The sequence below is a fragment of the Lupinus angustifolius genome, chromosome LG15, assembly GCF_001865875.1.
Source record: "Lupinus angustifolius cultivar Tanjil chromosome LG15, LupAngTanjil_v1.0, whole genome shotgun sequence".
Lineage (NCBI taxonomy): Eukaryota > Viridiplantae > Streptophyta > Magnoliopsida > Fabales > Fabaceae > Lupinus > Lupinus angustifolius.
The window spans coordinates 16802710-16815579 of NC_032023.1; the positions used below are offsets into that span (position 1 = coordinate 16802710).

Here is a 12870-nt window from a genome sequence, read left to right on the forward strand (position 1 = left end):
TCTGTAGACCTTAAATTAAAATCAATATCTTGCGGTCTTGAAGCATCACTACCACTTGCATGAGAGCTTCCACCTTGCTCATATATGTTCGCAGACCCCCTCGTTTGTTGCCTAAAATATTGTCTTTGTTCCCATTCATATTGTGAATTAAGGCTTGATTGTTTAGCTTGCCTCACTTGCTCATCAATATAATCATTAAGATCTTCTTCATTTGTATTCCCTCTTAATCGTGCTTCAAACTCATCTTTTCTTTTTTTGAGTCAAGTTTTTTTTCTTTCCCGTCCAAGAGTAGTTTCATCATGCTTTCTCTAACCACACCAGTGACTCTAGGACAACCTGCAACTTGTCCTTTATAATGGGCTATATGTTGCTTCAATCTAGTGATACCCCCTTGATCACTTTTCCGCAAACATTACATTTAATATTATTTCGATGTTCAGGTACTTGTGTTCCAAAATGCCATCCAATATCTTCACTTGGAGCGCCCTATAACTTTTTAGCTGGAAATTCTTCTCTTGGAGGCATTAGGAAAATTTTATACCGTTTGAATGCAAAAAAACTATATAAGTTTAGAACAATTATCAATAAAAATAATATACTCAATTATCAATAAATTGATTTTCTAAAGAAATATAATACATAATGCCCATTAGCACATTCAAAAAACTACCTATATAAACATGTCTAAATATTTACAAATATAACTATATTTTTAATATGACATTTTTAAATTTTTCTACAAAAAAAGTGCAAAAAAAGCTCATTAACACATTTAGAAAACTACCAATGACATGCAATTAAAAAAATGTAATATGTAGAAATTTCCTAATGTTGCATTGTTGCTATTGGCAAATGGCAATTAAAATGCAAATGAAATACAATTAAAAAAATGACATGTAATTAAAATGTTGGCTGGAAATTAAAATAGTAAAGGCCCAACAATAAAAGCTCATATTCCTATAATAATAAAACTAATCTAAAAATTAAAACATTAATAACTCAGCCTATAATATTTAAATCCCTAATTCCCTAATTCTCTTCTCTGTGTGCACTGTGCACTTCTCTTCTTCTCTTCCCCTCACCCTTGCCATACACGCCCAAACCCAAACAAAAAATGGGAAGAAATCTCTTCTCCAGGAAACGCGAAGAAACCTCAGCCTCTCACTCTCACTGTCACAACTCAAACCCAAAAAACGCAAGAAACCTCACAGACTCACATTGATACCGTCACAACTCACATGCAAAAATGGAAAGAAGAAGAAATCTCACCTTAAAAATGCTTTCCTCTGAAAAACAAACGATGATGTTGGTGGTTTTCTTGAAGATTTTTGAGAAATGAGATGAAGATAGCAAGAGAGAAAAATACCTAGCAAATGGGAAAGCAATGTCACGGTCTCATGGATTCTTGCATAAGTTAGCATGTGAGTGAATTTGTCATGGAATCTTGTCTTTTCATTACTTTAATTTCTACTCTACTCTGGATCTACATCTACTTTTACTTTTTCTGAAAAAATTGTTTTTGGAATCTTATCTAAAAGTTGGATTTGGATGATTGAATTTAGAAATTGAAAGAAAAAACATAATAGGAGATGAAAAAGCAACATTGCAGCTATGAATCCGTTCCGTTGCCGCCACAACACCGTTTTATTGCGGTTTTTGATGTGAATTTCATTCACACTGCAATTACGATGCGTTGTCGATGCGGTACTGGCCGCATCCGCATTGTTGCGGCCCCAATACACAATGTGGACCGCATTTTCAATCACTGTCTCTATCTATTTTTTCTTATTTTTAATATATCTATGATGAATTAAAAAAAATACTAATATTTTATTATATTTTCTCAAATGGGAGAATGAAGATTAATACAAAAAATAACAAAGAAGTGCAGTATGTGTGTGACACTTGTGTGACAAAGACCAGTGGTCCTAAAACTAAGGATACAATGAACTTGAGTCTGAAACTTAAACAATACAATAAGAAAAAGACATTTATGTGGGGTAGACATGTGCCACTACCACTTAGTAAAGCATAAAGATTTGTCATTATTCATTCATAACCAAAGCAGCTTAAAACCATTGTCTCCAAAACCATTAGTCAAAGATTTTCAGCCCTAGTTTTTCTCAATCTTTGGGTGCTATTCTACAAAGTAAACTTAGCACCACCTATATATATCAACCATCTTTATTAAACATACTCCATCAAAACATAAAGTTCTCACTTTCTCACTAAACTACACTATCAGTAATTCAGTATCACCTACTTCAATCTTTTTTCTTAACCATATCAAAAGGAAAACAAAGTTTCAAGCATCATCACAAGATGAGTTCAACAACCAAGGCTTGGGCCGTAGCAGCTAGTGTTGGAGTTGTGGAGGGTTTAAAGGATCAAGGCATATGCAGATGGAATCATGCTTTAAATTCAGCTCAACATTATCTTAAAAACCATGTTAGGTCACTTTCTCAGACAAAGAAGCTATCTTCATCTTCTTCTGCTATGGTTTCTAAGAAAGTAAAAGGTGAGAAGGCAAAGCAATCAGAAGAATCCTTAAGGACTGTTATGTACTTAAGCTTCTGGGGTCCCAACTAAAACGAAGCTTCAACTCCACTTTTTGTCGCTTTCTCAGTCCCAAGGATGAGTGAAAGTGAAGGATTGTACTACATGTTGTTCATATCATATTGTTATGAATGACATGTATTATTGGAGATCAAAGCTACCATGACACATTTTGCACACAGTTTACACATGTGATTAATATCTTAATTAGTTTGTTAAGTTGTTACTTGTATCATAAGTTATTTTTGTATTGTGTATATAAGCATATGACTTATAATCCTTTAATCAATCAATGAAGATTCACAATATTCATTTTATGCTTCCGCATTATTTTCGCAATATGTATAGTAGCTAAGAATCTTCAACCATTGAGACAGATTGATGTAAATTATGATAACTTTCAGTCACAATCTCTCCAAATTAATCAATATGTGAGTTGTATTTAATTTACACTTTCAAAGACAGGAAAGAAGTTGAGACAACCGTTTCCAATGGTTCCATATACATTAGGAAAGGTATAAAGGAATCAAACATTAGATTTTAATCCAAAACCTTAAAAAAAGGTATAATTATCTATTTAAATATTTTCTATTTAACCATTTTTGTTTTACTTATTTCTCCTTAACATGGTACTAATCTTACAACTAAATACATCAAAATTTAGGGTGGAGGATGCCTGCCATATCCTAAAAGCAAAGTCATATCTCAAGTTCTCAACCCATAACGAATGATTTAGTAGGATATTTTAGAAATAACTCATTGTAAATAGGGGTGACAATTGGATGGGTTTGGATGAATATAGATATGGATTATCAATCCATATAAATTCATTACATCACATTTTTAAATTACTCAGTCCATCCATGTCCAATGGATTTCAATCCATCCATTCTATCAATGTATTCATAACAGTGTCGTTCAAAATTGCATTGTTAAATGATCGTTATTAATTACGATATCTGACGTAGTGTCTTAACATGTCAAACACTAGATAGATTTAAGGAGATAAATTATCTTCTGGCAAGGGGAAGATACTTTATTCTCATAGCTATATTACATATCTTTAACAAATATTTTTTTCTACTTTAACTAAATCACAAATTTGTTCGGGGATGATTTTCATAATAGGAACAAGCACCTAAAACATAATGGCCAAGTTTTGTTCTTTTACAAATACGAAAGTGATCATTCATTCACGTGCATGCACGTGATGCCAGTCCTCAGGGCATGAACCAATGCTCATAGGACAATGAATCAGCCATGAAACTTCTACGTGTCACGTAGCTACGCTTCAACGTGTAACTCAGTGACTAGTGCATGGCACAAAACCACATTCAAATGCTTACCATTTCATTGGAAAAGGTTGTGCTGACCAAATTGTATTCCAAACCACAACATGTTTTTATTCATGGGAACATGTTTTGGATATAAGATCTTTGTCTCATTTCCTCTGTAATTTTGGTTTTTAAAATGGAGTTACACCAACCTAATTATTTTAATAAGAATTTGTATGGAACTAAGCATGAAGATGCATGTCTTCATTTTCTGAGTATATAGAATTTTAACCTTTTATAGGATAAAGGGTACTCAAGATCTGGTTACATCACTTTACAAATGAAAGACCTCGAACATGAAGAACTAGAAATATATAAGAAAGGCACTCATACACGAATTTGATAAAGAAAAAATGCAAACTTCCCATCAATTACAATAAACCAAGATCAAGGCGAACTTTTATGAAATCTAGCAACCTCAAAAAATCACAAATAAGATTGTTAAAGTGAACTATATTGTGCAACATCTAAATAGACTGAATTACTACATGCCAAGTCATGATTCAATAATGTTTCATAACTTTAAAATGTGAAATGATACATTTGATAATACTAAAAAAAGATTGAATATAAATAATTCATTGGGGTGTATTAAACATTGCTAATCATGTTATAACTTTGAGGAGTATCTCTTAAACATTGTTAATTCTGTATTAAACATTGCTAATCCTGTTTTCTTGATTCTTGAAATATCTTGTTGCCATTTCTTATAAGCTGATTAAGGTTGTGTCTTCAACTCATAGGAGTATATATATACAAATCTCCAGACTTCAACTAAAATTTTGACTCCTAAGTATTAGTATTTTATATATGCTAAAGGATATATGTAAGGCTAAACTATTCATCTAATATAAAAATGTAATGAGGTTAAAATTAATTAGGAAAGTTAATCACAACATAACTAGTAAACAGTGACTATCAGTATCTACCATATAGTATAAAAAAATGCTTATTTAAATACGCAAAGATGATAGAAAGTGAAGGAGAAGAGATGTACATACAGATAATTGAAGTTTCCAGCGACAATGTATCACGTGCATGCACGTGATGCCATCCTCAGCCCATGAAACAAGGGCTCATAGGACAACAGGACCATCCATCAGCCATGAAGCTTCAACGTGTCCTACTACTAAGTTCAACGTGTGATTCAGTCACTAGTATATGGGATAAGATCTACTGTTTCAAATTCTGTCTCAAGTCCTGTCTCAAACCAATCATATTATGTCACATCAGTTAACAAAAATTAAATATTCATAATTTATTCAATTTTACTTCATTGTAATTAATCAGGAACGTGATTGAAGTATGGTTGGGGACAGCAGATCTTCATATGATCCAAAAATACAAAAAGGATTCTCGTTTAGTGGAAGGACCACATTATCCTTACAAATTGTTGTTCATTCTTATTATAACATACTTTAAGTAATTACATGAGAAAAATATATATATATATATATGTCGTGAGAGTGTAATAAATTTTTATATTGTCAATTTTTAAATAGAAATAATATATATAAATAGTGAATAATATAATAAATATGCATAGATCTTTATAGTGATACTCATATCAAAAGTAGTTAATTTTTTATTTTTAAAATAGTATTAGACATCACAATCTTACATTTTTTCTAATATTTTTCATTAATGAAACCATAATAAAGTATTCATAAAAAACATCTAAAACTTAATACATTAATGTGTGGGCCAGAGCCTACAGAAACAGACATAAATCACAATAAGGGAATGGGACCCTTTACTCATGACTCATGAGAAAGAGAGAGCAATGTGAAATAGGGACTAGTCATCAATCATCAGTGTCCCTTTCAGATAAGGCCGCCACGTGTGTCCAGCTAACAAGTGTCTCCTTCTTATCAGATTCACTTTTCTCTCTCAACATTAATAAATATAACTTTCTTTTTTCTATATGTATTTTTATAAGAAGAGAATCTGAAAAGTATAATATATAGAGCAAGTGAAAAAAATATAATTTTGGTTCAAGTAATATATATTTGATTTCTCTTAAATAAGATTTAAGGTTCGAGTTTTATGGATAGAAAAAATAACTGCTAAGAGAGTTAGCCTCATATACTAAAGGATGTTAATTTAATTAGCAATAAAATGAAAATATAATCTTATTTGTTCATTTTTAAGTTTTAACTCACTTTAAAAGAGAGTCGTCTATCAAAATGAAGCCTATACAATTAGGAATGACAATATACTCATTAATTAATTGACCACTGAGATTCTTATAAAAAAACCTAAACATAATGTTTCCTTGCATTTGCGGTTACATATGTATTTTAGTGTAATATAGTGTTAGGAGTTTCATATTGAATAAAATAATAAATTAAATATGGTACTCAAGCTATGAAATTCTCTCACTTAATAGACTAGTTTTATGGGTTGAGTTCTCCTCATGGACTTAAGTCCTAACAATTGGTGTCTTTCATTGAAAGTTGAATTACGAGAAGGGTTACCTATAGGCCGATAGTGAGTGAAGTCGCCAAATGAGAGAGAGCTACCACCGGATCAGTGTTGATAGAGTGAAAGTTGTCGTGAACGCCAACCCTTAAAGGGGACAACAATGTTAGGAATCCCACATTGAGTAGAATAGTAAATCAATGTGGTACTTTAAGTCATGAGACTCTTTCACCTAAAAATTTATTTACAATTAGTATATCATTCACTATTAATTTGTATTATTTTTTTTAGAATTAATGATGATTAAAATAACATGAATATGAATATTACAATATATAAAACTCCATATATTATTTTTCTCTATTAAGCCTTTTAAATTAAACTGGTTCATTATAAACATACCTAAAAGTGATATAAAATTTGACAAAAACCTATAGTTTTTTATTTAATGTAATATATATTTCAATGTAAATATTTGTATAGTAAGTATATTAATTACCATTTATTTGTTTAAAAACATTAATGATTAAATATGAATAGTCTATAAAACTCATGAAATACATTTTTTCTCCTTTTTATTTGTATTCTCTTTGGTAACTTTGGTACCTATACAAGTATAACTCATCTTTAAAAAGTAAATTTTTTTAATTAATAAAAAGAGAAAGAACCAATAAAAGAACGAAGATGGAAGCCCATGGTTTATATTAAAAGCATAGAAAGCTCCAAAATACGAAAAAGACACATGACCCCACCACTTTGTAAACCACAATTATTGTCACAAAACCACATCCTAAGTGGTTCTCATTTGTTCTATAAATAACCCCTATCCTTTGTTTTCTGATACAAGGCAAAGAAAAACATAATAGAAAATCTGAAACATACATAGAAAGATAAATAAACAAGAGATGAGTTACATGAACCGTGTTTGGATGGCAGCAACAGTAGCCGTAGCTCAAAGCCATGCAGATCCTGGTCATAAGTGCAAGACTGCGCTCAAATCTATTAACCAAAACAAGGCTCGTTTATTCTCCGCCGGAGGCTTATCGGATTTGAGACCGTTGTCCGGCGTCATGGGATCGGACGTCGCCGGAGCTGTGGCGGAGAACGGCGTAGATAGACGGAGTGAACAAGCTGATGATTCTCTCCGAAAAGTTATGTACTTGAGTTGTTGGGGTCAAGGATGAAGAAAAAGTTAAATGTTTAGTCTTTTTGATATTTCTAATTGTAAAAAGTGTAGATCTATGTACAGTAGAAAATGGGTTTTTCTTACTACACTTGAAGATGAAATGAAATCAGGAATTATAATTCTACTCCATCAATTGCATTTACAAAAACTTCCTTTATGTTTTTCTCAGTCTTTTGTTGAGTTTTATTTCTTAAATTATACTTATACAGAACATAAATTATAAATTTATATAAAGCTTATAATAAATATAAAATAAATAGGTGGTACCATATAGATGTGGGTCAGATACAATAGAAATCTTTCCAAAAAATATGAACCCTGTTTGGGCCATAAGCCCATAAAGGTTTGATTCTGTATAATGGTTATGACTTGGGAAATGAGGGATTTTTTGAGTTGTGTGTTCTGTTATAGACAAAGACAAAGACAAAGACAATAGTAATCCTAGTACATGTCTCAACAATCATGTCAATTGTTGGAAGATGTTTTTCTCCCATTCAATTTCATCTCTCTCGGCTTCATCTTTTTCTTCAACTTCGGCTCTCTTTCAAAAACCTTATGGTATGCCTCTCTCTCTCTCTCTTCTTATACATCATGTTTGTTCTGTATTTTGGGTAAATCCAATAGAGTAGAAAAATTTGTGATTGACGATTATATATAGCTTTTAGCCTTGTGGGAATACTTGAAATTAGAAGAAATTAACCTAGTATCTATCATACATGACATTTATTTATGTAGTATTTGTGATTGACATTTATTTAGCTTTTGTTTTCGAATGTGGATAGATTTCTTAACGTTGGTTGAGTCTGCCTTATCTTGTGCTAGTGTGATTTACTAGTTCTTAAATATTTATAATTTAAGATAATGAATACATGTCTGCTATAATGGAAATCATGTTGACTCTTGGTGTAGTCTTGTGACAATAGGAAAATCTTCGTGAGACCCATTTTGTGTTCATATCCTTGGTTGTTCGGATGAAAACAATTTGAACATCTTTCTTCTTTAAAGATAACTTTGTGAGACATAAAATGTTCTGCTCTCATAGAACCTTTCAGACCTCGTTAGGTATGTTATCTAGTCCAACCAGTTTGTCATTTTCCATCCTTTTTAAAAGCTTATTTCACCTCCAACTCCCGAATTCTACAATAAAAGATATAGCTTTGATCCTCCTCTTTCGTGTTTAGTCTATAATAAAGCAAGGAATAGTGTCCTTCATTGAGTAAGGATCACTCTCTTCATAATAATGAACTATATCCTCCTTATCCAGCTAATCTCTTTTGAATCTGTCTGCTTTTGACTGGTAAAATTTAATTAATAGGCAGTTTTTATTTTAGTTTTTTTCAACAGAAGCACCTCCTGACAAAGAAAGAGTGATGGATGAAGTCTTGAAGGAACTTTTTGCCACCATTGAAAATGCACCAGCATCCAATGTGATAGACAATTCTGCATATATTGATAAGATGTGCAAGGCTGAAAACCTTTCAGCCTTAAGTCAAATGCTAAAAACTTCAAATGATAACAATATTTCCCTTACCCCTAATGTGTGTAATACCATATTAGTGAGAGCAAGTCAGAAGAATGATGTTAACCTTTCATGTCAAGTTTTCAAGAAATTACTGTCGTCCAGCAAATCCCCGAGTGCAACCTCATGTCTAAATTTTGCCCAGGCTTTCACAAAAGTAAATGATTGTAAGGAGCTACTGAGATTCATTACAGAAGTATCAGAGATAAATTGTTCAAGTGCATCATTCATAAACAGGATCATTTTTGCCTTTGCGAAAAGTGGACAGAAGGATAAGGCCTTGGTGATATTTGATCATCTTAAAAGACAGAACTATAGTGTGGATTTGATCACATATAATATTGTTCTGGATATCTTGGGTCGTATAGGCCATGTGGATGAAATGGTTGATGTGTTTGAATCCATGAAGGATATTGGTTTTGACCCAGATATTGTTTCTTACAACACTCTAATAAATGGCTTGAAGAAGGTCGGAAGATTTGATATGTGCGATGTGTATTTTAAGGAAATGAGTGATAATGGAATTGAGCCAGATTTGCTTACATACACTGCATTAATTGAGAGTTTTGGCAGGTCAGGAAATGCTGAGGAATCACTGAAATGCTTCAGGGAGATGAAACAGAAGGGGGTCCTTCCTTCGATATATATCTATCGATCACTTATCAATAATTTAAATAAAACTGGGAAGGTTGAGTTGGCAGCACAAATTTTGGAGGAGATGAATTCATCTTCAACTTGTCTAGCTGGCCCGGAAGATTTCAAGAGGAAAAGAAGGCGAAAAAACACTTAGAAATCCAAGTTTTTAGTATCAGCTGACTTAGATCTTCAAGTTCATATCTTTAGATTATTGGTATGCTATTCCCTTTCATGTCTTAGTAAATTTATTTTGGTATGAGTAAAACTCTTAAAAAACTGAGTAGGCTTGATAAGATGTGTGGATGAACAAAAATATTCTATATCCACAATTGTGGTAGCATTATCTTTGTCATTAATGAAATAGAATCACCTCGTTACTTATTAGACTGTAATGAGGTGGTTGTACAAAGGTAGTGTTACAGATAAGTGGTATAGAAGATTTCCATTCATGGTGCGTATATCGTTTGATCCTAACACTGTATTCGTTTGCTATGAATCGAAACACTTTAGTTAGTTTGCCCTTGATGTTCCCAATTTTCTTATTGAGCAGGTGAAACAAGTAGCATTATAGAGCCAGTCCTAAACATAACAAAAAGGTAGATGAAACAAAGCAAGATCTCGAAGAGTAACCATTCATGTGAGATATTTTTTAGTAAAAATGTTCACATAGGTATGATGAGGAATAAAGTGGCAGTAGTTTTTTTTAGTTCAACTTACAAAACAGGATTTCTAGAATCATGAGTACATAATTATTGTCTTGAGATTGTTGTTATCACTCTGTGTCTGTGATCACTTCTTGAATTTTGACCCTTCTTTTCTTTATAATCATTTCTGTTGTTTCTTTCCATTTGCAGAGAAAATGAGAAATAAATTTACTAAGACATGAAAGGGAATAGCATACCAATAATCTAAAGATATGAACTTGAAAAAACAGGCGTAGGAAAAAACAAGCTGCATTAATTACTTGCAGGTGAAATCTGAAAAAAAACTGAAGTTTTTTTAGTTCCGGTTGGTGTTACTTGTGAAGAGACTGAAAGGTGAGTTGTTATGAATGTTCAACGTTTGTTATATGTTCCCTATAGTTATAGCAGCTCTCAAATATAAATTTTGCCATTTTGGTGAGGATTTATGTTGATTCAAATCCAGCATCTTTACTTGAAAACCATGTTTTGTGTAATCCTTCTAAAAAAGCTATTTGCTTAAATGGTAACTATTCTTCTGAAGGAAGATTGGTTTTGGTTATATTGGTGAGCCACAAAAATTGTCATTGTACTCTTTCAACAACTTGGAAGCTGAATATACATAGATAGATTTTGGTTTTTGCTGACAGGGTTGAACAATTCCAAAATTGAATTTTGATTCACCATTGCTGAAAAAAGAAGTATGAGGAAAAATGCTAGTTCTCATTCAGGAAGGTTATTTAGTGACAGAAAGTGGGTTATTCCTTTTTTTGCTAGTTTGCTGGTATCTGTTAGTTTGGTTCTGACAGCAATAGTAGGATCACTTAGCTCTTCCGGCGGCACGGTAATGCTACCACAAAAGTGGATATAGAATATTTTTGTTCATCCACACATCTTATCAAGCCTACTCAGTTCTTCTCACTTTCATATGCCACATTGTGAAGATAATCCTAATTGGCTTTTAAGAGTTTTACTCATACCAAAATAATTATGTAAATGTTAATATTTAACTATATATCAACTTGTGCAAACTTATGAAATATTATTCTAGAAGGGTTGTGCTCTTACAAAAATGTGATATAGAAATTACAGACTATGAAGCACAGATACGGATACGTGTATTGGAAACGTATCTGATATGTCGACACACATTTTTTCTAAAATGTAGGATACGATACGTTCAGGGATACGTGTATAAATTAATAAAAAATACATAAAATATGATAAAATTATAAGTGTAAATCAAAATATTCAAAGTAAAAAATATAATGGAAATTGAAAATCATTCTCCTCCAAAATTTAAATTATCAAAACTAGAAAATATAGTAGAATAATTCTTAAAATTGCTTATTATCTAGTCCTAGAAACATAAATAGTATCAATTTCATCTCCTCCGTGACCATCATCTGTAAAGAGGACAGCTTCTATTTCTGGTTCATCTAGAGATAGTGTGGCCACTTGAAGAGTTCTGGCACTATCAAAGTCTCCTCACGCATCTCCAGCAATGTCCCACATCTTAATATCTTTTTTTTGTTTGCTCTTCACAACATACCTATGGCGGTAGAGGGAGTAACACTAAGCACCCGTCGGCGACGTTATGGATTGGAAAATATCAGCTATTCAAGGGTCAATGTGGTGTGATGGTAAGTTGGTATGATGTGAAAGTGAGTGTTTATTGAAAACAAATCTATCTTATCATAAAAACGAATCTATATATCTTATATTTTATTGAAAACGAATCTATATATCATATATTTTATTGAAAACGGATCTGATATGTGTCTTGATATTTATTTTTATTTTTGGATACTCTATGGACTTGTATCCTTTGCGAATCTGAGCGTATCCGTGTTAGATACATATCGGACACCGATACGCGAGGGTACTTGGCGAATCCGTGCTTCATAGATTACAGATATCCAAAAGTTGGGGTAAGTCGAACCTAACCCTACCCACTCATCTCGTATGACCCAATCATGATTGGGCCCAAATAAGATAGGGTCTAGGGTCGAGTTTGAATTCAAAAAATTAGACCTGATCAATATTTAGGGTCGAGTCAAGAACAAACATGACTCAACTCATCTCGTCCCATGATCATTCACTTATTGCGTCTGTGTGTGTCTTTATTAAATTATGTACATAGTACTAACATATCTTTAGTCGAAAGCATTAATATATATACATATATCATTTTATATGTCAAATTATATATCGATAGTAATATTGAGAAGACCTTATTAAAAATGAGTATGCATTGTTTTTAATCAGATATAGAGTCAAATTCGAGTTCAAATGTTGACTCAGTCAACATTTGAGGCCAAGTTAGCTTAAGGTTTAATGTCAAGTTCAAATAATGATGTACACAATATTTAGGATCAAGTAAATAACAAATCTTACCTCACCTTTGTTCACCCCTATTTCAAAGGATAAAATTGAGATAAAAAAATTATGAGTTAAATTATTGGTGATATGTATATTATATTAATTCAATTACCCATATGTCTGTTGCGTATATTTTATCTTTATATAATAGTATTG

General features: G+C 32.1%; 2 protein-coding genes across 4 annotated transcripts; both read left to right on the forward strand.

Annotated features, from left to right (window-relative positions):
* On the forward strand, window positions 7137-7648 carry LOC109327809. The gene has a single exon (XM_019560976.1). The coding sequence runs from the start codon at window positions 7217-7219 to the stop codon at window positions 7493-7495; it is 279 nt and encodes a 92-aa protein (XP_019416521.1). The 5' UTR covers window positions 7137-7216; the 3' UTR covers window positions 7496-7648.
* Window positions 7811-11268, forward strand: LOC109328787 (pentatricopeptide repeat-containing protein At1g11900-like). 3 transcript variants are annotated; one of them, XM_019562407.1, is made up of 4 exons: window positions 7813-8055; window positions 8829-9866; window positions 10203-10689; window positions 10963-11268. In XM_019562407.1, exons 1-2 carry the CDS (start codon window positions 7960-7962, stop codon window positions 9804-9806), a joined length of 1074 nt encoding a protein of 357 aa, XP_019417952.1. In that variant the 5' UTR covers window positions 7813-7959; the 3' UTR covers window positions 9807-9866; window positions 10203-10689; window positions 10963-11268. The 3 variants fall into 3 exon arrangements, with proteins under 3 accessions (XP_019417954.1, XP_019417952.1, XP_019417951.1); XM_019562409.1 differs by lacking the exon at window positions 10963-11268 and having other exon boundaries at window positions 7811-8055; window positions 8842-9866; window positions 10203-10697; XM_019562406.1 differs by lacking the exon at window positions 10963-11268 and having other exon boundaries at window positions 10203-10697.